We start from the raw sequence: 25,892 nt of genomic DNA, 5'->3' as shown, positions 1-25,892 counted from the left end.
TCTGTCTGGTTACATAAATAGTTACGATCTTAAAAACCCTCTCTCGGGTCTCTATGCGTCAGAGCCGACTAGATGGCACTGGGTTTGCTGGTGCTGTTCGGCTGGTTCTAAGAGTGTTCTGCTCTGGAGTCCTGGTGGTATCACAGGTTACGCGTCAGGCTGCTAGCTGGCAGTCAGCAGCTGGAAAGCCCCAGGAGCCACTCCATGGGGGAAAGGTGAGGCTTCCTACTCCTACTCCAGAGTGACAGGCAGGGAAAGCCACAGGGGCACACCTACTCTGTCCTATAGGGTCGCTAGGAGTCAGAACTGACTTCTCGACGGTGAGTTTGGAGCATGGGGAAGGGTGCTCAAACTAGGACATGCTTGAGAGTGGAAGGAGGAGCTTTTCATAAGCATGCCTGATCCACAGGTGAACACCAGGGCTAATCTTTGGACCCAACGCGTCATAAACAGCCCAAGGGAGGCACCTTAGCTGTAAACAGCATGGTTTGCATGGAACTACCCAATCCTCATAAGCTGACCTGCAATTTTGAACACTTGTATGCTTTGTCTGTGAAAAATAGGAATAAGGAAGTAAACTTTCCCTTCAGGCAGATAAGTCATCGACTGTCTTACTCTGGAACCCATTTCCAAGTGATACATATTTCTCCACAGACTCTTATTTCTCAAAGGGGGTGAGTTTACCTAGCAGCTTGCTTTTTGGGGAGTTTTCCTAAATTTGCAGACTTCTCTTCTGTCTACTCTCAGACTCCAAAGAATGTCTCCCTTGACTTTTAGATTCTCAGAGCTTCCTCTTTAAAATAGAATAATAACAATAGTCTTTTATTCCCCTTAAGGGAATTTTACCAAAAGTTTTATGAATTGTGATTCCAAATCTATTTGTAAGCTCTGAATTTCAATGACTGGGTTAAGCCCAGCTTCCTCTGCCTAAAATAAAATAGACACAAGTAGAAAATCATAAAAGAAAAAGCAGCACATAAATAATACTTCATGAGAATAGTTCTCTTATCTACACACACACATATATGTGTATATAAAAATAAGGAGATATATATACACATACACACATATATATCCTTGATTTTTGTCACTCAAAGACCCTACTAGTCTGTTACTTTGTCATACTGTTGTGGGTGGTTTATGTGTTGCTGTGGTGCTGGAAACGATGCCACTAGTATTTCAAATACCAGTAGGTTCACCCATCGTGAACAGGTTTCAATGGAGCTTCTAGACAAAGAACAGACTAGGCAGAATGCAGAGGTAGTCTGCTTCTTAAAAATCGACCATGGAGAACCTTATGCACACACAGCCTTGTAACATTGTCGGATGTGGTGCCCAACGATGACCCCTCAGGTGGGAACATAAAATCCCTCACTGCCATCCAGCCACTTCTGACTGGTGGTGACCCTGTAGGACAGGCTAGAACTGCCCCTGTGGCTTTCCAGGACTGGACCCCTGTATGGGAGTAGAAAGCGTCATATTCCTCCTGCAGAGCCACTGGCGCTTTGGAACTGCTGATCTTGCAGTAGCAGGACAGTACACAACCCACGATGCCACCAGGCCCTGCAAACACGACTGGGCAAGAGCTATCCTCCTCAAATTACAGTTGCCCATAATGACGGGAACGTCGCAAGGCATCGGAGACATTCGTCTACTAATGGGAGTCACCGCAAAATGAGAGGAAACTGCAGCAGACATGTAGTGACTTGAGAAGCTGGACTAAATGAAGTAGAACATGGTATAAGAACTGGGGGAGCACAACCACCTGCTTCATGCAGACGGCGAGGAGCCCTGGTGGCTTAGTGGGTTACGAGTTGGGCTGCTAACCCCAAGCTCTGCAGTTTGAAGACCATTCCCAAGGACAAAGATGAGGCTTTCTGCTCCCCTGAGGATTTACAGCCTGGGAAACCCACAGGCGTAATTCAACCCTGTCCGCCGGCCAGGGTCACTATGAGTTTTGGTTTACATGAAGATAACAAAACTGGATTGTTGAAAGGAAAAGGGACACACAGCACTTGCTGGTGATCATCAGACGACAGCCTTCAGTGTGGATTGCAATTCAATGTAAAGAAAGCCAGCACTCTCACAGCTGGACCAATAGACAGCGCCAAGATGGATGGAGAGAAGACTGAAGGGGTCACGCATTTCATTTTTCTTGGATCCACAACCAACACTCATAGAAACAGTAGGTAAGAAATCAAATGATGCATTGTATTGGTCAAATCTGCTGCACAAGGCCTCTTCAAAGTGTTAAACAGCAACGATGTGACCTTTAACACTAATGTGTACCTGACCCAAGCCATGGTATTTCAATTGCCTCATATGCCTGTGAAGCTGGACAATGAATAAGAATTGATGCATTTGAACTATAGTTTGGGCCAAGAATATTCAAAGCACCATAGACGTCCAGAGAAAGAGAAAAGCTGTCTCGAAGGAAGGATAGCCAGAATGTGTTCATTCTTCTTTGGTCATCTTCCTTATTCATTGTACTTAGAGGGCACATGTGGATAGATTATCTCACATAATTTGGACATATTATCATGAGATAACAGTCCCGGGAAAAGGACATTGGGTTAGACAGGGTTCTCTAGAGAAACAAAAATAGGACATTTATGATTATATATACATGGATAGATGTATATAACATGAAGGAATATAACAGCTAATTAGTCCACATAGTTGTACAGAGGGCTCAGTTCAATTCACTTCCATGGAACAGTTAATATACTGGAATTCCTTCAACTCACAAGGGCTGCTGGGTCCACGGTCAAGTGAGCAGACAGCTGAGTCTCCCGCAGGGCAATGCAGGTAGTCCGGACACAGGCAGGAAACAGCAGGGCAGGTCACCAACACTTGGCCAGACAACAGGATCCGACAGTCCCAAGCTCAAGCAATGTATACGCCAGCAGCATGGTGAAGCAGGTCTCAAAGGAACCTCAACCTCTAGTGAAATGATCCATCGGGTGGGTGTCCCACAGGAATCTCACCTAATTTGGACATCTTATCATGAGATACCTGTCCCTGGAAAAGGATATCATGTTTGGTCAAGAAGAGGATCCATGGAAAAAGTGAGACCCTCAATGAGATGGATTGACACCGTGACTGCAATGATGGGCTCACACATAATAATTTTGAGGCTGGCTCAGAACTGGCAGCGTTTCATTCTACCTTACACGGGGTTGCTATGGTTTAGAATGATCTTGACATTAATGTTAATCAAGCCATAGCAAATATACATTTTTGAAAAGAATGTTTATTCTCGCATTTATTATTCACAGCACGATTTTTGCTCCCTTAGTATCTTACTTACCAGCTGCACTTCCATTTCAAAATGTCAAAATTGAATTCATCCTCTGACACAAACTTATGCTTTCTGTTTCCCTAACCTCAAAGACAACTCCCGGTTACCCAAGCCAGATGGCGGCAATCATCTTTGACTCATCTCTCAATGACTTCTACAGACTTTATATTTGGGACTGGACTCCCTCTGTCTACCCTACTACTATGACTGCCCTTACTCAGAACCTTCCCACCCTGTCTTTCATCAGGACCATAAGCTAGGGTCTCCAGAAGCAGAGTATGAAGTTTATCAAGAAAGGTAGTGGGGGGTATGAGAAGAGGAAGGGCAAGGAGCTAAGCAAGGGTTCAATTTCAGGTTAAGCCCTTGCCTTGGCCTGATTCATCAAGGGAGGTCTGGAATACAGATTAAGCCTCCGCTTTGCCCTGATTTGAAGAAGGAAGGGAGCTGGGATTTCACAGCCCACACCAGTTCTGGACTCAAGCTAGACAAGACTGGTTTGTGTGGGCTTTTGTTGTTAACAACAGAGTGAAGCACGGCCCAATCCTGCACCTCCCTCACAATTGTTCTTATGTTTGAGTCCATTGTTACTCCCGTTATGGTAATCCATATCCAGAGTCTTCCTCTTTTTCACTGCCTATCTACTTTACAAAATATGATGTACTTTTCTAGGGACTGCTCGTTCCTGATAACATGTCTCGCCATCCTCACTTTTAAGGAGCATTCTGGCTGTTTCTTCCAAGACAGATCTGTTTGTTCTTTTGGCAGTCCGTGGTACTTTCAATATTCCTCCAATGCATTGATTCTTCTCTCAGGCTTCCTTATTTAATTTCCAATTTCCACATGCACTTGAGGCCACTGAAAACATGATGGCTTGAGTAAACGCCACAGTCCTTGCTCCTCAACACTTTGAAGAGCAACAGGCTTACCTTAAGCAACGTGTCAGTTGATTTCTTCTTCTTCTTCTTTTTTGGTCATTTAATTTTTGACTGCTGCTTCCATGAACAATTGATTGTGGGTTCATGCAAGGTCAAATCCTTGACAACTTCGATCTTTTCTCCATTTATCATGGCGTCACCTTTTGGTCCACACATGAGGATTTGGGTTTTCTTTACATTGAGTTCAGTATTGTAATCCACACTCAAGGCTTCTTGATCTTCAAGTTCATCATCAAGTTCCCCACTTTCAGCAAGCAAGGTTGAGTTGTCTGCATCACAGGCTGTTGATAAACTTTCCCCTAAACCCGATACCACATTCTTCCATTCTTCTTCCCGTAGTCCAGCTCCTCTGATGATTAGCTCAGCATAAAGCATGAACAAGTGTAGTGAGAGGACGCCACCTCACTCACACCTTTCCAGATCTCATACCATGCAGCAGTCCCTTGTTCTGTGCACACAGCTGCCTCTTGATCCATGTACAAATTCCACCGGAGCCCAATCAAAATGTTCTGGAATTCTCGTTCTTCTCAATGTTATCCAGAGTTGGTTATGATCCACACAATTGAATGCCTTTGCATAATCAATAAAGCACAAGTAAACATTTTCCTGGTATTCGCTATTGTGAGCCTAGATCCGTGTGACATCAGCAATGAATCTTTTCTTCCACATCCTCTTCGGAATCCTGCTTGAATTTCTGGCAGCTCCCTGTCAAGGAACTGCCCAACTGTTGTTGGACGCTCTTCAGCAAAATTTTACGTGCATGGGATATTAATGTCATTGATCTATATTTTGCTTATTCTTTGGGGTCACTTTTCTTTTGAAAAGGTATAAATATGAATAGCTTCCATTTGGTGGCTACGTATCTGTCTTCGTCAGCATGTTGAGACATTTCCATTGGTAGGAAGCAGTGTATGGAGACTTTCAGTGCCATGGAATAGTTTCTTCTTGGACTCATTGGTTTCCTTATTCGCTTTTGTTCCAGATGGGTACAGACTAATAATTGTTTTTATAGATGGCTCCTTTGTTGCTGTTTGTTTTTAAATTTTTATTGTAGCTTAGTTGAAGGTTACAAAATAGCTATCAGTTTACAATCAACAATCCATGTACATTCTATTTCAATTCACCCATTGCAATCCCCTCAATGTTCCATCACTTATTGTTTCCTGTTTCCATTCCTCCTTCTTTCCTACCCCTCTGCACTTTGTGCCTAAGGAAATGCTATGTTTTTATCTTAGATTGTTGATTATTCAAAGGTGGGGTTAATTCACTTTCTTACCTGAAGGGTGACCAAGGGCCATCATGTTGGGGCTCCACCTGTCCCTGTCTGACCAGTAAGCCTGGTCTCTTTTATGGTTTTCAGTTTTGTTCCACAATGTTCTTCCACCCTATCCAGGACCTGCTAGTGTGTCCTTTTTCAGTGCAGGGTAGCCAGGACCATCTTGGTCTTTGGTTTCGTGCTTGTGGAGACTGATGCTCATGTAGCCCTTTAGTCCACTGGGCTAAGTGTTTCGTTCTATCTTTAAATCTTTATCGTTTTCCTTTTCTTAGGATGGGGAGAAATCAACAGTTGCACATTAGGTGGCTGCTTATGGGCTTTTAGGAACCTCATTGCTCTGCACTAAAGTGGGATGTAGAACATTGTCTTTGTTTGTTGATATCCCCTGAGATGATAGTACAGGTTGCTTTCCAACCTTTAAGAGCCCAGACACTACTCGTCAAACCAGGGTGTAGAACATGGTCTGTGTGAACTATGTTGTGCCAACTGACCAAGCTATCCCTCAAGACTATGGTCCCAAGACTTCAAGCCCAATAAACCTATCCCAAAAGTTGTTGGGTTGTATCTATAACCGTGCCCTCTATATGGCATGCTATACACGTGGGCATATAAATTTGCCCACATATGTATCTACATATGCCTATGAGTACATGCTCACTCATATCTGGCATGTGCCTTTCTATTCATATGTGTCCACATAACCACATGCATTCTTGGTTATTATTGTTGTTTGAAAAGATCTCTATTATGGCAATTATTGAAATTGCCCCGTTTCTTGAGTATACTTTAGTGCAGCGGTTCTCAACCTGTGTCACGCGATTCATAACAGTAGCAAAATTACAATTATGAAGTTGCAACAAAAACAATATTTTGGTCGAGGGGTGACCACAACATGAGGAACTGTATGGAAGGGTCGGGCATGGAAGGTGGAGATCCGCTGCTCTAGTGTCTTCATTTGCTGTGGACAGGTTATGCAGTCTTCACCCAGCTTGAGTATTGCCTTTCCCCAACCAAAATGACTTGTATCTACTATATAAAACTTATCTCCCATACTTCCCCATCAGTCCCTGGTAACCAACAAAAAATGTTACTCTGTATATACCTATTCTAGACTTTTTATACACGTGAGGCCAGACAATGTTTGTTCTTTGGTGACTGACTTCTTTCACTCACCACAATGTCCTCCAGATACATCCATATTATGTTTGTAGACTTCTCATTATTCTTTAATAGTATCATGTTGTTTGCATGCATCACAAGTTGTTAATGCATTCACCTGTTGATAGGCGTATGGGTTGCTTCTATCTTCTTGCTAATGTAAATAGTGCTGCAACCAACACAAGTGGACAGGTGTTTGTGCCACTGTTCTTATGATCTTGGAGACGCATTTTTAGTTTATTGAGGAAGCTTCTTGATGTTTCCCATGGTAGGTACACCACTTTTCAATTCGGCCAGCAATATAATAAGAGCTCCCATATCCCCAAAGTTTCATCAGAATTTGTTATTTTGCTTCTCTTCTGTTTTATCATTGCCTTTTTTTGCGGGACAGAGATGTAAACTCGTTATAGTTTAGATTTGCATCTCTCTAATGGCTCAGGATCATTAGCATTTTTAATGAATTTGTTGACCAATTTAATGTCCTGTTTGATGGCCTGCTCATGCCCTTTGGCCGTTTATTTATTTATTTTTAAATTTTAATAAATCATTTTATTGGGGGCCCTTACAGTTATTATAATAATCCATAATCAATTGTAATGAGCACATTTGGGCACATGTTGCCATCATCATTTCCAAAACGTTTTCTTTCTATTTGAGCCCTGGTACCAACTCCTCTTTTTTCTCCTCCCTCCCCTATTCTCCCACCCTCTTGAATCCTTGATAATTTATCAATTATTTTTATTTCCATATTTTACACCATCCACTGTCTCCCTTCCCCCGAGTTTCTATTGTTCTATTGTTCATCCTCCTTGGGGTGGTGGGAGTGTTGTACGTCAATCATTGCTATTGATTCTCCCTTTTCTTCCCCCGCCGTCCCCCTACCCTCATGGCATCACTACTCTCAATATTGGTCCTAAGGGGGGTACCTGTCCTGGATTCTGTGTGTCGAGAGCTCTTATCTGTGCCGGTGTACATGATCTGGTCTAGCCAGATTTATAAGATAGAACAGGGGTCATGATAGTGGCGGGGAGGAAGCATTACAGAGCTAGAAGAATGTGGGTGTCGTCGTTGTTATTCTGCACCCTGGCTGGCTGGTCCCTTCCCTGTGACCCTTCTGTGAGGGGATGTCCAATTGTCTACAGATGGGCTTTGGGGTTCCACTCTGACCACCCTCATTTGCATAGACATGTTTATTTGTTTGGGATCTTCTGATACCTGATCCCATCAACTTTGTGATCACATGGGTTGGTGGAATTCTTCCATGTGGATTTTGTTGCTTCCTTGCTAGATGGCCGCTTATTTAGCTTCAAGTCTTTAAGACTCCAGATGCTATACCTTGTACTACTTGGGCACCATCACCTTTCTTCACCACGTTAGCTTATGCACCCATTCTATCTTCAGCGATTGTGTCAGAAAGGTGAGCATCACAGAATGCCAGGTTATTAGAACAAAGTGTTCTTGCGCTGAGAGAGGACGTGTGTAGAGATTGGGCCTTTTTAAAATGACTTGTTTATCCCTTTGGTGTTTCATATTGCTTTAGCTCTTCTTCAGAGACCTTTCCTTTTCATCTAAGGTTGGAGCTTAGATGTTGCATTCTCTTAGGAATATTGCTAGCATTTGGATCGGGACTGCATTGTAACTTCGGTAGTATTGCCATTACCCATGTAAGTCTTTCACCTCCCTGGTTAGATCTGTTCTTGCTATTTACCCTTTGGGGAAGCTGGTGTAAATAGTATTGGTTTCTTGATGTCCTGTTCAGAGTGCTCTTTGTTACCATAGGAGAATCCAATTGAGTTGATGTGCTGACTTTGTGCCCTGCCACGATGCTGAGTTCTTCCATTGGTTATAGTAACTTGCTTGTGGGCTCTCTGTGTTTTCTATATATATTAGAGGTTTGACTTTCATATGATAAGCATTATCGAAGCTTTTCCCCAATCTGTAAGATTCCTCTTTATACTCTTTTTGTTGAGTGTAAGTATTTAATTTTTAGGACATTTCCATTATCTAATTTTATCTTTTGTCATTTATGAATTTTAGTTTTGTTTTATAGATTATTTAGACTAAAATATTAAGTTTCTTAGCTTTGACTCAATGTTATCTTCCAGGAACTTTATAGTTTTCATTTTAACATTTAGGCTTTGATCCATTTTGAGTTGGTTTTTGCGCATGGAGTGAGTTATGGATCCTGATTCTCTGTCCTGAATATAAATAGCCAAACTTGTCAGCACCATTTGAGTTGTATGAGCCCTTGATAAAACAATTAAAACATTTAAAAAATAAAAACAAGAATGGACGTTGAAAAAAAAAGACTATTTTTTCCCCTGTTGAATGAACTTTGACCCTTTGTCAAGGATCAGTTGCTCATAAATGGATGGATTTACTTCTGGGTTTTCAATTCTATTTCATTGTTCTGTGTGTCTGTCATTGTACCAGTCACCCAGAGGTTTTGATTAATGTGACTATATAGTGAATTTTTTTGGCAAATTATAAAACAATTTTTTCATACTATCTTGTGAATTTAGTTCTATTATTTTCCAGAAGTTTTATAGGCACATAATTCATTTATACAAGTGAACAGTTCAGTAGTTCAATCACATCAAGAGGAGTCGCACAATCACCACCACATCTGTCTTAAAGCCTTTCCCCACCCTGCACCCCATGGTCACATCGCCTTCACACTGAACTGTGCAATCACTATCAGCTCCAGTGCTCCCTCCCACCAGATCGTGCATTTTCAGATGAGGCAATATGAGCTCAAAGCTTTGTTCTTCTTCTTCATTGCATCTGTATTCATGAGAGAATTTGGCCTGTCATTTTTTATTTTTAGTGATATCTTTGCTTGGCTTGATATCAAGGTTATGTTTATCTCATGAATTAATCAGGGAGGGTTGGTCTTTCTTTCTTTATGTTCTGGAATCGTTTGAGTAGAATTGGTGCCAGATCTTCTGAAAACATTTGGCAGTATTCACCGGTAAAGTCGCCTGACTGGGATTTTTTTGTTGTTGTTGATGGAACTTGGAGGGGAGGGGGGGATTTTTTAAATGACATTTTCAATTTCTCTTTTGTTATAGATATGTTTAACCTTTCTACCTCTATGTTAGTTCAGGTAATTATTTTGGTTGTTTAGTTGTTCTAAAAATTCTTCCATTTTGTCTAGATTTTCAAACTTGTTGAGTAAATTTTTCATAATATTCTGTTATGATCTTGTCTGTCTCCATTGGATCTGTTGTATTGTCACCCATCTCACCTCTGACTTTGGTTATTACTTGCTTTCTCCTTGTTCTCCCTTTTGTTAACAGGGCCAGTGATTTGTCAATTTATTGATCATTGAATAGAAATAATCTCCTAGTTTGCTGATTCTAGTTTTGTTTTCTACTTCATTTATTTCTGCTGTAACCTCAATTATTCCATTTCTTCTGATTGTAGACCTTACTTGCTGTTTTTTTATAACTGTGGAAGATGCTGTTGAATTGATGTTGATTTGGGTTCTTCTTTTGTGATGTAGGCATTTATTGCTATAAATTCTCCTCTGAGTGCTGCTTTTGCTGTGTTGCAAATGATTTGGTATGTCTTGATTTCATTTTCATTCAATTCTAAGAAAGTTTCAAGTTCAAATTTTTCATTTTTCTCTTTAACTTTTTGTTGAGATCCAGAAGAAAGTTTACAGACCAAATCATAGATCTGCTCAACAATGCATACATATTTTGTTTCATGCCATTGCATGAAACCATGTAATAGCACTCATCCCAAGTCCTCCTTGGGTTTCCCATTTCCTTTTGTCTTCTTCCTAACCCTTCCTGCCTCCAGAACTTTGTGCTTGGGCAAATGCTGCCCAGCTGATCTCCAATGGCTGTCATTCAAAAAGGCATGTACCACTCTGGTGTTATTGCTCACCTTATAGACCACCCTACTTTTTGAATGAAAGTTGAGCCATGGAGTAAGTTTAGTCCTGGGCTTCAAGAGTGACTAAAGATCAGAGTCTCGGTGGTTCCATCAGTCTCTAGCCAATAAATGAACCTGACTCTTTTTTTAAAAATCGTTTTATTGGGGCTTGCACAACTTTTAGTACAATCCATCCATCCATTGTGTCAAGCATATGTGTTTCCCTCATCATTCTCAAAACATTTGCTTTCTACTTGAGCCCTTGGTATCAGCTTCTCATTTTCCCCTTCCCTCCCCTACCCACCCTCCCTCATGAACCCTTGATAATTTATAAATTATTTTTATTTTGTCATGGCTTACACTATCCAATGTCTCCCTTCACCCTCTTTTTTGTTGGCCAGGGAGGGGGTTATTTGTAGATCATTGTGATCAGTTCCCAATTTCTCCCCCACCTTACCCTTTCCCTCCTGGTAGCTCTACTCTCATTATTGGTCCCTAGGGGTATTATTTGTCCTGGATTCCAAGTTTCCAGCTCTGATCTGTACCAGTGTATATCCTCTAGTCTAGCTGGATTTGTAAGGTATAATTGGGATCATGATATTGGGGGAGGGAACATTAAAGAACTAGAGAAGAGTTGTATGTTTCATTGGTGCATACTGCACTCTGACTGGTTCATCTCCTCCCTGAGACCCTTCTGCAAGGGGATGTCCAGTTGCCTACAGATGGGCTTTGAGTCTCTACTCCACATTCTCCCTCATTCACAATGATAAGATTTTTTTGTCCTTTGATGCCTGAACTTGATCCCTTTGACACCTCGTGGTCATATAGGCTGGTGTGCTTCTTCCACGTGGGCTTTGTTGCTTCTCAGTTAGATGACTGCTTGTTTATCTTTAAGCCTTTAAGATCCAGGATGCTATATCTTTTGGTAGCCAGGCACCCTCAGCTTTCTTCTCCACATTTGCTTATGCACCTGCTTTGTCTTCAGTGATCCTATCGGGAAGGTGAAAATCATGGAGTGCCAGTTTAATAGAAAAAAAGTGTTCTTGCATTGAGGGAGTACTCAAGTAGAGGTACAATGTCAATCTACTACCTTAATACTAAGCCTATAAATATATGCACATAGATCTATTTCCCTATTGTCATTTATAAATATATTTACATATGTACATGCCTTTATTTAGACCTCTATAAATGCCCTTTGCCTCCTGGTTCCTCCCTCTATTTCCTTTTACTTTCCCCTTGTCCCACTATCATGTTCAGCCTTTATTTGAGTTTCAGTAATTCCTCTGTTACATTGTCCTTCATCAAGCCCTACTAGATCTCCTACACCCTCCTTGCCATCAATTTTGAATCACTTGTTCTTCCCTTGTCCCTGGGTTTCTTAACACCACTTCCTTTCCACCAACCTCCCCCTCTCTCATGTCCCCCCAGAACTGTTGGTCCCGTCGTTTTCTCCTCCAGATTGCAGCTGTAATAATATGCACACACACACACACAAAAGACAGAGCAAAACAAACCAAAAAGAGAGAGAGAGAGAAGAAAACAACAAAAACCCAAAGACAATACCAAAAAAGCTTGTAAGTACCTCAAAATCTGTTTGTTGACTTTAGGAGTGTTTTCGAGTCTGGTGGGGTGCCATGCCCTGGCCCCACAGTCTATTTTTGATATTCCCTGGGGACTTTGTTGCTCTGTTCCCCTTGCTGTTCTGTTGCACACTCTTAGTGTTTTGCCTCAGTGTGGTGGGGTCAGATCAGGTGCAATCCCCATACTGTGTTTCCAGTGTTGTCCCACATAGCACTAGGGGTCAGTGAGGGACATCATGTCTTGTAGTGCTCACTTTTTAGACCACCCTATTGTGTGACTGAAAGTTGAGCCATGGGGGTAAGTTCAATCCCAAGCTTCAAGAGTGACTAAAGATCAGAGTCTCGGTGGTTTCATCAGTCTCTATCCAACAAGTGAACCTGGCATTTAAAAAAATAATTTTGAGTTTTATTCCACATTTTTTCTCCCATTTTGTCTAGGATAACCTTTTATGGTGGTCAGTAATGAAATCTAGTGCCTTTTATGGTGATCAGTAATGAAATCTAGGCACCGTGAGTTCTTCTGGCCTCAAGGTCATGGCAGCTGAGATCATGTGGTCCATTAGTTCAGGAGACTAATTGATTTCATGTGTCTTTGATTTTCTTCACTCTTCTGTGCTCTGGATAGGGAGAGCTCAACAGCTGCACCTTAGATAGCTGTTCAGAAACCTTTAAGACTCTATCACTACCTACCAAAGTAGGATGTAGAGCATTGTCTTTGTTGACTATTTTGTGTCAATTGTCCTTGATGTCCCTCAAGATTATGATCCTGATCCCCCAAACCCAGTGATTCTTTTCCTCAAGGTATTTGGTTAGGTCTATGAAGTTTTCATAAATGTTATCCCCTGTATGCTGTACTATATTCATGGATCTATTCACAGTATACATGAAGAAATATCCTCAGTCCAACCTATATATATATATATATATTTTGGTGTGATTCTAAAATATACATTTCTTTAATGATTCAATAGTTTTTAAGTGAGGTGCTATTCAATTCTGTGCATTTACTTTTTCCTTTTCTTTCTGTTATTAATTTCTAGTTTTATAGCATTATGATCAGAGAAGATGTGTTATTTTTGATGTTTTTCAATTTATTGAGGCTTGTTTGAAGCCTAATACGTGATCTAATCTGAAGAATTATCTGCGTCTGTTGGGAAACTATGTGCTGTGGTTCTGTTGGGTGGTGTGTTCTGTCTCTTTCTCTGTGGGGCAGTTAATGGACTGTGTTATTTAGATCTTTGACACAGAAGAATGCTACATTTCTGGTTGGTCTGTCCACCACTGAAAGTGGTGCGTTAAAGACTCGTTATTGGAGAGCTCTCTATTTCTCACTTCATTCTACTGGAATGTGATGGACGGATTTTAGAGCTTTATCACTGGGTATATATATATATATATATATATATATATATATATATATATATATATATATATATATTTACTAAGATGACGTTCTCTTGGTGGATAGGTCTTTTAAGCATTACATAATGGCCTCCCTGTTGGGTAAGCAGTGGACTGCTGACCATAAGATTTGCCATTCAAACCCACCAAATAAGCCTTGGGGAAAAGATGAGGCTCTCTACTCCCATAAAGATCGACAGCCTAGGAAACCCTATGTAGGGTCATTATGAGTTAGAAATGAATCCATAAAAATGGGGTATTTCATTTGTTTGTTTGTTTTGTTGTCTCGAATAGATTTTGACTTGAGTCCATTGTAACAGATTATTATTGCCATCCTTGCTGTCTTTTGACTCCACTAGCAAGGCTCCTGCCCCAAAGCACTCAGCTTTCTTGCTGTATGGGCCAGGGATTCCACCACTGTCACTCCTACCAGTCCCTGTTCTGCTGTCTCTGATTCAACTACTTCCCTGCCATGGTTTCTTGCTGTTCCTCATGGTTTCCGATTTCTTAGCTCAAAGAAACAGACAAGCTGCATAAACAAACTGCTGGTGGAAGGCACAGCTGTGAGCTCTAAGCTCAATTTAAGGCAGCATGTAGCTTCCTAGGGAGTCCCTGGACGGTGCAAATGGTTAAACACTGAACTATGCACTGAAAGATTGGCGGTTCAAATCCACCCTGAGGCACCTCTGAAGAAAGGCATGACCATCTACTGAGCAATCACAGCCATTGAAAATGCACGGAGTTCGGCTTGACTCCCACACATCTGGGGTTGCCTGGAGTCAGAGTTGGCTCTGGGACATGTTTGATTGGTTGTTTGGTAGTTCTCTAAATTAATCAAGCACATTTCTTTCCTTTCCTTTCCTTTTTTTTGTTTTGTTGTTGTTTTGTTTAACACATTTCTATCACTTAACTTTTACCAATTCTCTGAGCATAACGGTCACCTCCTGTGATTGACTTTGTAACATTGTTCATGTCTCCTTCATGGCTCCTCACATCAATATTTCAGCATTTCTCCCCACCCTGGTGGAACCTTTGGTTGCCAGCTCCATGGAAACACAAGCTGATGCAAGAAGACACGCATACCGCAGACTTTCCTCTGATTGCCCACGCCAAGAAATCCTTCTCATCTGCGTAAGGCAGTCTGGAGGGTTGGTTTTGGACACCACTATCACCAACTAGGAGCAGAATCTATGACATAATTCCCAGAGATTAGGAGTCAAAATACACTGTCCTGATAAATCTACTAGCAGGTAGCTTACCAGCATTCAGAGTAATGTCTATTCTGGGCTACCAGAGATGCTCAGTTAATAATACAGGTTGTGGTTTCTGTTGTAGACTCACACGGACTAACATTCAATTCAACCATCTCCTCTCCATCTCCCAGGAGACCAGCCAATGAGCCTCAGAAACAGAGATGAGAAAACTACTCGTTTCGTGGCTAGCTATTTGTGCTAAGCCTGCATCCTGTTTGGATCAGACTGTGAAAGAGGCTCTCTGAAAGGTGAAGGAGTTGGCTGTCATGCCAGCTATGGTTTAAGACTCCTCGGGTCTCCTGCCTGCTGGCAATCTGCCCTTCTGGCCTCACCCAGATTCCATTTAGGAAGCACAACCTCTTGCCATCCTTCCTCTTGTTTTCACTTGACTCTGGTTTTGACCGAGGTTTAGCCACTTGCTCTCCTATGCCCCTGACCTGGGTGTGACCACCGAACTCTGAAGTCCTGCCTTTCAACTTGCAGATTCTGCTTGCAGCTCTGCCGGCCCCAACCTGGCCGGGACTCCTGGTATTCCTGATCTCATGCAACGTCCCTTCATTCTGACGAAGTTGGCCACAGGCACTCACTGTAGAAACCAGGCATGAGTCAGCTTGTTCTCCTGACAGAGAGACTTGGGGCAGTTTCCCAGGCGTGAACTGTAGCTTCGTTAGTAGGTTCCGTGGAAAAGTCCCGCCTCGTGCTTTTGCAGTCTGATTCACTGCAGACGGTTCTGAGACACCAGGCAGGTAAGAAGGAGCCCTAGAAGAGTCCAGGGTGGGTTTTATATTACCTCTCTGCCTCCTCTTTTGGGTACAAAGAGAAAAGTTAGGCATTTTAACAATATCACTTTTAAAAAAAACTACTTATAAATGGGATTTTGACAGTCCTAAAGAGACCTGGTGGTGGAGTGGTTATGCATTGGGCTGCTAGCCGAAAGGGTGGCTGTTTGAGACCACCAGCCACTCCTCTGGAGAAAGGCAGAGCTTCCTGGTCCTGTAAAAAGGTACCATCTCAGAAACTCACAAGGCAGTTCTACCCTGTCCTGTACGGTTGCTGTGAGTCGGCATCCATCCAATGGTAATGAGTTTGTTTTATGGGGGTTGGGGAGGTCTATTCATGGAGTCCCTGGGTAATGCAAATGATTAACATGCTCAAGTGCTAATGGTTGATGGTTCAAGTCCACCTAGAAGTGTCTTGGAAGAAAGGCCTAGTTATCTACTTTGCATAAAAATCAGCCATTGAAAACCCCACGGAGCACAGGTTTGATCTGATACACCTGAGGTTCTCCAGGAGTCTGAGTGGACTTGACAGCAACCAGTTAAGCTCAGCTCTATCTTTAACTCGGTACCCAATTGAATCCAACAAGTCTATTGAACAGAGTTTTGATATTGAATATTAATCCAGGGGCTGACGTAAGAATCTGGTAATGTTCCCCTTCGCATTCCCTAGTTTGCTCTCTTGCCGAGGTTAGAATGTCAGAGGCTTACTTGGAAAGCTGAAGGTAAACATGGGTTTCAGACGCTTCCAGAGAAACCATTAGCACCGCTCAGGTCACTTGTATCCAGCCATCTTGTTTGTACTCATAAACGAACTAATCACGGACAGATGAGCTAATAAACCAACCACGTGTAGACTCCTTGTATATTTTCCGAATGGAAATTTCCTTTTGCTTGGTCTCATCTTTCTTTCCCTCACTTTTCCTAGGTTTTTTCCTACCCTAGAAGTCTCCTTTTGATCCTGTTGGAGTCATGGTTCCCTACAGGCCTCAGAAGTTTTATGTCTGAAATCTGTGTGTCCTTCTTTGTGCCCCACAGCCGTGTCACACGTAGACACTTCCTCCCTTGGGATCACAGGCCCTTCCTACCCACCCCCTGCAGTGGCACAGAAATGCCCAGCAGCTCTCTTGGCTTCACAATGAGGACCTCACCTTCCAGGTGACTGCCCCAGGCCCTGTGCCTGGATACCTTCTCTGTCATTATCCCGCTGGTCCCTGGGCACCACGTTGGACATGGAGCTCCTGAAAATGACCTTGACCCCTAGGATTTCAGACAGAAAGGGAAAGAAATTAATCTTCCAAGACTCTAAGCTTAAACCTACTACCTACTCTTTCCATCCTCCAAATGCCACCACATTGACGGTCAAAAAACAACCCTAGCAAAAAAGATGAAGCCAGCAATGGCAATTGTTGGTGTTGGCTACCACAGTCACCCCCATCCCCTCCCCTGTTGAACTCTTACACAAAGGGCTCAGGCTGTTGTGATCCACTGGGTTTCACTGGCTGATGTATGGAAATAGATCACCAGGTATTTCTTCCTAGTCCATCTTAGTCTGGAAACATCACTGGAACCTGTGCAGCATCATAGCAACATGCAAGCCTTCAATGGCAGGGGAAAGTGATGGTGCATGAGACACACTGGTTGCAAAGCGAACCTGGGCCGCCCACATGGATGACAAAGATTCTACGGAACCCCACGACCTCATACGTAGCTCCTCAAAACTCCATGGTCTAGTGTCAGGACACAAGGTTTTCATTCATGGACTAATAGCTAGATTGTAATCAGTTCTGCTTAAGCAAGGAGAGCTGGTTTCTCCTCTGCTTAGGCAGGCCACCTAGCAATATGTAAAACATAGCAGTTCAAAAAAACCAAAGTATCTCTACACACCCGATGGGTTGTGTTTGTATAGGAAAATTGTAATACTGGCAATGCAGAAGGTACTGGTTCAAATTTTGCTTGGAAGGCCTAAGATAGCCTGCTGGTGTTTACACAGAACTTTGAGTTACATGACTTAGAAATCACTAGTAGGTGTCAGCTAAGACCACAAGGACGAAGCACACAAAGATTGTGATGCACGGATTGTAAATAATAAAATCCAAGGCCAGAGGAGTGAATTGGACCAGAGAATGCACATGGGTACAGATCAGAGCTGGAAACACAGGGAATCCAGGAGAGGTAACCCCCTCAGGATCAATATTGAGAGTAGCCATACCAGGAGGGGAAGGGTAAGGTGGGGGGAGACAGGGGGAGCCAATCACAATGAGCTACCTATAACGCCGTCCCAGGGGAATGGACACAGAAAAGTGGGTAAAGAGAGACATCGGACAGTGTAAGACATGACAACATAATAATAATTTTTAAAATATCAAGGGTCCATGAGGGAGGGTAGGGAGGGAACAGAAAAATGAGAAGCTGATACCAAGGGCTCAAGTAGAAAGCAAATGTTTTGAGAATGATGAGGGTAACACATGTACAAATGTACATGACACAATGGATGTATGTATAGGTTGTGATAAGAGTTGTATGAGCCCCCAATAAAATGATTTTTAAAATGAAAGAACAATTTTAAAAATTGATTGTGGTGATGAATGCACAACTTTTAAAATATAAGATTAAACCATTGACTTATATGATTTATGAAATATAGGTCAGCCAAACATATATATATATATATATAAAGAAATCACTACTAATTGTTGCTGGAGGGAGAATGGCAGCTAGAGGCAGGGGCAAACTCACTCATTGAGGGTGTCCTTGGGGAGTCATCTATACATGCAGATCAAATGCATGTCTCATCTTCTCTTTCCAAGTGATTCCTCCTCAAAACCGATATGAACCAGGTCTGATTTCAGGGCAGTGTGTGCCCGTCTGGGCTCATCTCTGCAGTGTGCCTATAGACAGCACACTCGGGGGGTGGAAGGAAATCGCTGCCAAGTCAGAACAGGGTGGTGCTGCTGAAGAAGCAATTTCACATAGACCCGCTTCCACCACGGAACCACCACATGCACACACGGTGATCGAGGAGTGAGAGTGGACCCCTGTGGAATTTCTGTAGGTGTCGCTTTTACAAAGCTTTTGAAAACTCAAAAAGAAAGAGAGACAAACAGCGTGCTCTGAAGCTGCCACTGTCAAGTCAACTCTGCCTCAATGACTCCATAAGACAGGGCAGAGCCGCCCCCTGTTCAAGCTGGGTTTACAAGCGGTGGTCTTTACAGGCACAGACGTGGCTTTGCGCTGCCAGCCTTTTAGAGAGCAGCTGAGTGCTTTAAACCTGAAACCTCCAAGTTGCCGTCAACATTCTTCAACTAGAACTTAAAGATATACATCCACTGCACCCAGTTCCTTAGAATGAAGTTTGTAGCTTCCCTTTGCAAGACTCAGACTTGGATGAAGTGTTTCATGGCACAACCTTCTTACTGGTTGAATGAGGCCCAGCTGGGAGGTGCCAGCTGGGGGGGCCAGGAGAAGCAACCCCTCCCCGTGGCAGAAGAGCTGAACTGTGGGAAGTAGAAGCATTCCCCCAGGAATGTCCTCTGGTGGGATTCCTTTGGTCTCTGGGGCCTCCTCTGCAGTTCCTAGTGTAGTGGGTGACACACAGCTAATAATCACAAGGTCAGCCTTTGAAACCCACCTGTCACTCTGAGGGAGCTAAGGAAGCATTCCCACTCCACTCCCATCGAGATTTCCAGCCTTGGAAATCCCGGGGAGCAGTTCCCTCTGCCCCAACACATCTTTACAAGTTGGAATCGACCTCAGGGCAGGGGTTGGACCTTCATTTTGCACAGTGTCCTTAGGATACCTAGTGATGCAATGACTAAGCACCCAGCGGCTAGCTGAAAAGTTGATGGCCAAACCCACCAGCTGCTCCAGCGGAGAAAGACACGGCAGTCTGCATCCATAAAGATGACAATCTTGATTTTCATCTTGCCAGGAAGAGGCAAGATTAGAAAATAGCAGGATGTCAGACAGGCACTGAAGGCATGGACTGCCCCCCTCCCCTGATGTTTGGTTCACTTTTCTCTCTCTTTTCTTTTGACATTTTTTTTCCTCTCTTTTTAAAGTTCTCAGTATGTGTTCATCACGAAACTGGTAGATTTCAACATTAAAATGACAGTGCCACAAGAACACCTAATAATCAATGCCAAAATACCAAAACCAAACTCAGTGCCATCAAGTTGATGCCGACTTACATGTATTCCATTAGGACCAGCGGATTGCAGTCCGCATCTTTGGACTTCAGGTGTTTCCTTGTAGCCAGTGGTCTTTAGTGAGGAAAACTTGCCTCACTAAAGAGAAGCAGGCACAGCCATCACAGGGGTGAGTCAGTTATACGTTTGACCCAATACAGGGTGTTAAATTGAGTTGATAGTGCTGTGTGGCCCACGAATGATGTACAAGACACCCAAATGGCTCTTAGCAGAGAAAAACTTCCCCGCCCCTGCTTTAAGGTAAAAACAGAGATCCGGACATGTTTGCTTCATGCGTGAGATAAAGGAAAAGAAGATACAAAAAAGGCTAAGCACACAGATGGTTTCATAGGAGAGCACTGGTCAGGAAACCAGTCCTCTCCATCCTACACCCTGGTCTGCTTTTCCTGGTAGCTTTTCCTAAGTAGACCATTTGGATGTTCTGTTAGTAACCTCGATCAAAAGGGAAATAGTACAAAAGGATTTGGTTGGCAGGGGAGAGAGAGATTGGTATTGTGGAGTTGCAGTGCTGACTTGTAAAGTTAATTCACAAAAAGGAACAGATTTCCATGTGGTTTAACATCAGCATTCTGAGCAACAAATGTGGCATAAACGGTGCGGACATTTCAGGGGAGCTGGAGGAAACTGAGGCCAAGTGGAAGGCTGAGTTTTTAGGATGTGTTTTAGGGAAGAAAACAGGGCTCGTTCAAATTAGAATTCAGGTGTGCAATGAATTCAGCCATTCACTCTTCTTTTGAAGGGATTTTGGAATAGTCGGCAGAGGTAGAAAACAAGCGAATGAAAATGAGTAAAACATGGTTGTCATGCTAGAGACCTTGTCTAGATTACTGGGGAAAAAATCTGGGGTCAAAAGATCTCAAATAAGAAGCAAACTTTTTCAGTCTACATTAGAAATAGTCTTCACCTGAAAAAGCCCAGCAGCCTCAGTGGATCTACAGTGTTCGCTGTCAACTCTCTGCGCTGACAGACAGACAACCAGGGGAGCGAGTGGTTTCACTCTGTGGATGCCAATGCCCCCGCCAAGTGGAACCTTTCTCAGTGAGTGATCAAAGCCACAGTGGAAACCTGTCATCAAATTCTCCAAGGAAGCTTGACCCCAGACTCAGCATCAGGGAGCTGTTTGCGGATTTGGCTCAAAGTCACACATGTTTGGAGGCTGTAAATCTTACATCCCTTGAACATTTTTTTTTAAGAGAGGGAGGAAATGGAATATGGGAAGTTTGCATCTTAAAAAAAGACCTAGGCATTTCCTCTCTGAATGACTGCATGTCAGCAGCAGGAGAGGAAGGGGAACGTTTGCCTTTTATGGAGGGCTAAGCTCTTGGACACAGTGGCTGCGACAATGGGCTCAAACATCAGAACAGTTGTGAGGCGACACAGGACAGGCGGTGCCTCGTTCTGTTGTACACAGGATCGCTGTGAGCTGGCACCAACTCAATGGTACCTGACCGCAGCAGGCGCTAGAATCCATTGCCATCGAGCCGATGTGCCAACTCAGTGCAACGTTATAGGGCAGGGCAGCACAGCCTCTCTTGCCCAACATGCAAGAGAGTTCTAGAAAGATTCTATTTCGGAAAACCCTATGCAGCGTAATTTTACCTTCAGTGAAACAGGGGTTGTCGGGAGTCCAAATCAACTTGGTGGCATGGGACTGGGTTTGAGTTTGGGTTTGAGAGCTTTACCAGAAACTCAAGGGACGAGGTTTGAGTCCTACACAGAATGCAATCGTAACCAGAAGCTGTTCCTTCGGTTTGCCTCAAGGGAAAGACTTGTCCTTGAATCTCAGGTCGGATTTTGCGCCAGACACCGGCGGGCATGCATCCTGCTGGCAGGGCCACCTTTGAAACATGTTTTCATGCTTGCTCCGTGCTTTTAGAAAAGCGAGTTCAACTTTTTGCACTAGCTCTCCTGGGGCCCACGGCCCTGCCTGCTGAGACAGGCAGAGTCTGCCTGCAGCCACATCTCCCAGGGGTGGAACACGAGAACTTGCCCTGTGATCACTCTTGCCTCTCTCCCGCCATGTTTCAGTGCTCTGAGGCTCTTACTCACCCTCCAACCATCTGAGACAATTCAGCATGATTACCTCTGAATCAGAGGTTAAGTAATGCAGGAAGGAGCTCCCTGCCCAACAGTGTGTGAAAGGAACTGCGTGAGAAATCCTGTTTCTTAAGTGGGATCATAATTCTCTCAAAACCTTCATGAGATGCTCACTAAACGCCATGGATAGAGGAAGATCTAATCCCTCATCGCTCTTTCTCCTGTTCCATTTCTTCACAGGGATAGTGAGGTTCTTCTAGTCCAAGGTGGCCACAGTCAGGGAGAGGACACCTGACATCCCTGCTCACTTCCTGCCAGGTATCAGCACATGTGGGCAGTATCAGCACACCAGGACTTTAGGCTGGTTCAACCCCCTGCTAGGCATGTGCTTCCACTCCACATGGGCTGCTTCAGAATCTACATTTGAACACTCTGGCCAGGTGACTCGAGAGGCCTGCTTCATGGGACAGTCTAATCACAGGGTCTACGGATCTGCACCTACCAGTAGAAGCTCTGCTGGTCCTCACAGGGCATGACGGAGGGGGTGCCTTTCAGCTTTCGTACCTCTGAGACACACATGGAAACTTTTCCCATGTAACATGACCTTCCTTGAGCTTCCTCACATGAGGTCACTGACAGAGTAATTACTGTTGTATTTCAGTTCCCGAGTCTATGTTTAGTCTATCTGGGCTCTCACTCTCCACCCTCCACGAGCCTCTCCCTCCACTCAAGAACTGACACCCCAGAGCCCATCAGAGTAGGTTGCCGGTAAATCACAGAGTCGAGCGTGAGAGGCCCTGTGCTGGGTTTCACCGCTGCACAACGTCAGGTATCAGAGTCACCGGGAGGGCTGATTAACAGTGAGGATTTGCACTTTTAGCAGCACGCTGGTAATTGTGGTCCAGAAGATCAAACTTGGAGAGCCACTCGCCCAGAAAACTCGCTGCCTCCATCCTTCACTATTTTGCTATAGAATCCTTCAATATTTCAACTCCAGGCTTGATTTTCTGTTTTTCATTCTTTCAGCTTGAGCTATGCTGAGTGTGTTCTTCCCTTTGGGTTTTCTAACCCCAGGTCTTATGGACATTTCAATATCCCTCAACAGCTATTGTGACTTTTACTTTATTCTAAAGCAGGGGCTCTCAACCTGTGGGTCACCACCCTTTGGGGGTTGAACGACCCTTTCACAGGAGCCGCCCGATTCATAACAGTAGTAAAATGACAGATATGAAATAGCAACAAAAATAATTTATGGTTGGGGTCACCGCAACATGAGGAACTGTATTAAAGGTTCTTGGCATTAGGAAGGTTGAGAACCACTGTTCTAAAGCATACTATAATATATATAACTAGGCCTCAATTAATAGGAATATGAAAAGATCTACTATTTTGCTAAGGCGCCTTGGTGGCTTGGTGGGCTGCATACTACACTGCTAACCACACGGTCAGTAATTTGAAACGACCAAGTTTTCTATAGGAGAAAGATTAGAGTTTCTCGGCATAGAACGATTTGCCGCCTCAGAAACCCACAGGGCAGTTCTACTCGGTCCTACGGGATCATTATTTCTCTGGCGAGGGAGACTATTTTGTGAAAACAAGCAATTCCATAAATGACTAATCTTGTGTGCATATAATTTTACATTTCTGGTTATAAGATAATCAACTGTAAAAGGAAATGCTAGGTTGCCGGTAAATGGTACGAACATTTTTAATTTCTAAAAATATATATCTTGTGGATTCTTTTTCAAACATTTTAAAAGGGGAGACTAGTATAATGAATCCCCACAAACCCATCCCCCAGTTTCAATGGTGACCAATTACTGCTTGACTAATACTATTTCAAATATTGGCCCCAACTATCCCCGTACCCCAAATTATTTGGAAACAAATCCTACACATCATGCTATTTTGTTTGCAAATGTTTTGGGCACTATTTCTATATATATGTATATATACACACACATACATATATACACCCAATAGCATGTATATCACATATATCTATATATGTGTGTGTATATATATGTGTATATATACATATATATATATATATAATTTATGTAAAACCTCAGCTCGTTGCACCTCAGCTTTCAGGGTCACCAGCCCATGCAAGGAGCAAACCTCCCTCAGCTGTAATTTCCTCACGAGCCAACTGGAGTAATAATTCCTGCCTTAACGGGATGAGGCCCAAAGGCGAGCCGGAGCAGAGAGAGGTGTGGTAGCTAATCATCCTGATGACCTCCTGGGGCTCCCAGAGGAGCCTGGTGGCACAGTGCTTCCTCAAGATGGGCAGTTGGAAATCACCGGCTGCTCCGCAGGAGAAAGACACGGCTTTCTATGCACGTAAAGAGCTACACTCTTGAGGAAATGTTCTACCCTGTCCTGTGGGGTCACTATACGTCAGCATCATGTGTTTGCTTTTTATTTTTTACTCATTTACTATTATTGTGTGTGTGACTCTTAAATTCCCCCTCGAAAATATCACCAGTGCGTGTCAACCAGGAGAAAGCAATCAACTCGTTCCTCCTCCTTCTCTGGAGAATGTATTGCCCTGCAGTCCCATGGACGTGGAAAAGAAGTCGCCCTCCCACTAGCTTTCATCTCAGTGGCAGGAGCGCTGCGGGTGCCCATGCCTTTCTGTCCCTGGAATACTTGTCCGCGGTGCCCACACGTCCCAGCTGGAAGGCTGGCCACATACTCCAGGCCACACTGCTCTTTGACGGTGCCCTTTCCCCAGGCATGGACGCAGATCGTGTCTCTGTTGTCTAGTGTGTGGCCGGGCAATGCCCTGAGAAAAGTGTCAGCGTCCAGGTGAAAGCCTGACCTCTCCAGTGGAAGGAACTGCACTCTCACTGGCATCGAATCAATCGGGACCCTATAGGACAGGGTGGGACGGCCCCAGGGGCTTTTCACGGGAGTAGGCCTCGCCTCTCTCCTGCGGAGCAACTGGTGATTTGAACAGCTGACCTCACCATCAGCCAATCTCACCGTCCTGTCCTCTCCTGCGGGGAGGGGAACACAGCCGTTTAAACTGGCCCCACTCCCCTGGGGCGCTGGCGCCGGGCCCTTCACCTGGTCCTCTCGTGCTCTCCCTGCGGGGACAAAGGACCCAGCCTTATCCGTTCTCTCCGGCCATCTGCTGGTTTCATTACCTGACGGAGGGCCAGGCAGGAAAAAGCCTGCCAAGCAAATAGCTTCCAGACACACACGCTTCCTGCCTCCACCAAACGCTCGCCGAAGGGTAGCTCACTCCATCTCCTTCCGCTTCTCCCAGCACCTTCCAAGGACTCCGCCTGCCTCCCGCGCCCCTGGGAACCGGAGCTGCCTGTTTGCAGGTGGGCAGATCCCGGCCCCTCCAACCTGGCCCAGGTCCTAGGGGACCCGCAGCGTCCGAAACTCGTCCCCTTGTAAGCTGACACCCGGGCTGAAACTTCACCTAATCGCCCTTGCACGGGGGTGGAGGGTGGAGAGAAAGACTGCGGGGGGGCGGGGGGTCCCAAAGCAAACAAAGAGTCTGCGGTCCCGTCCGGCTCCCGCCCCGACCGGCCGCGGGGCTCGGTGGCAGAGGGCTGTGCAGCGCCCACGCTCGCCCCGCGCGCGCGCAGGGTGCCAGCTGCGGCGAGCCCCGCGCGGCGAGCGGCGGCCGTCTCCTTATATGGTCAAATGGCTCGGCGGGGGGTTCTCTAGGGCTGCAAGCGGCCCTGGGCGCCACTCGGCCGCCCCAGCGAGGAGGTCCAGCGCAGAGACGCCCCGGAGCGCCCCGGCCAGCCGCGTCCATCCAGGGAGACACCGGCCCGCCGGGGTGCGGTGAGTCCCCGCGAGGGAGCACAAAGGGGCTTTCGTTAACAAAGGCTTGGGAAGGAAGAGGGGAGCTGAGCCGTTGGGGTGAACCCCCAGGGCGGGGCGGGCGGCGCTCTAAGGCGGGCGCGGACCCAGCTCGCATACCCCGGGATGCAGGATCGCTCTCCGGATCCTGCGGAGGTGAGTCCCCCACCGGGCGCCGAGCGGCTGGCCGAGGCAAGCGCGCGTACGAGCCCCGGCCTGGCCGCGGCTCCGGGCATCCCGAGCGCGGGGCGGCCCCG

At 44.7% G+C, this 25,892-nt stretch overlaps 1 protein-coding gene across 5 annotated transcripts in view; it reads left to right on the top strand.

Moving 5' to 3' along the window:
- Window positions 1-25,892, top strand: part of FHL2 (four and a half LIM domains 2) — a 77,453-nt gene that overhangs the window by 11,280 nt on the left and 40,281 nt on the right. The window contains exon 1 of one of the 5 annotated variants that reach the window (XM_075563346.1): window positions 24,885-25,145. The exons of 1 other annotated variant lie outside the window; for it this stretch is intronic. Coding sequence is in view for 2 of the 4 variants with exons in the window: in XM_075563343.1 (XP_075419458.1) it covers window positions 25,466-25,612 (147 nt within the window). In the remaining 2 variants the exon portion in view is untranslated. 3 more of the 5 variants (XM_075563343.1, XM_075563345.1, XM_075563344.1) reach the window with 3 other exon arrangements.

Source organism: Tenrec ecaudatus, chromosome 11, assembly GCF_050624435.1.
Source record: "Tenrec ecaudatus isolate mTenEca1 chromosome 11, mTenEca1.hap1, whole genome shotgun sequence".
In the NCBI taxonomy this organism is placed as follows: domain Eukaryota; kingdom Metazoa; phylum Chordata; class Mammalia; order Afrosoricida; family Tenrecidae; genus Tenrec; species Tenrec ecaudatus.
Note: the sequence above shows the minus strand (reverse complement) of the source record. Positions and strands in the feature narration are given on the sequence as shown.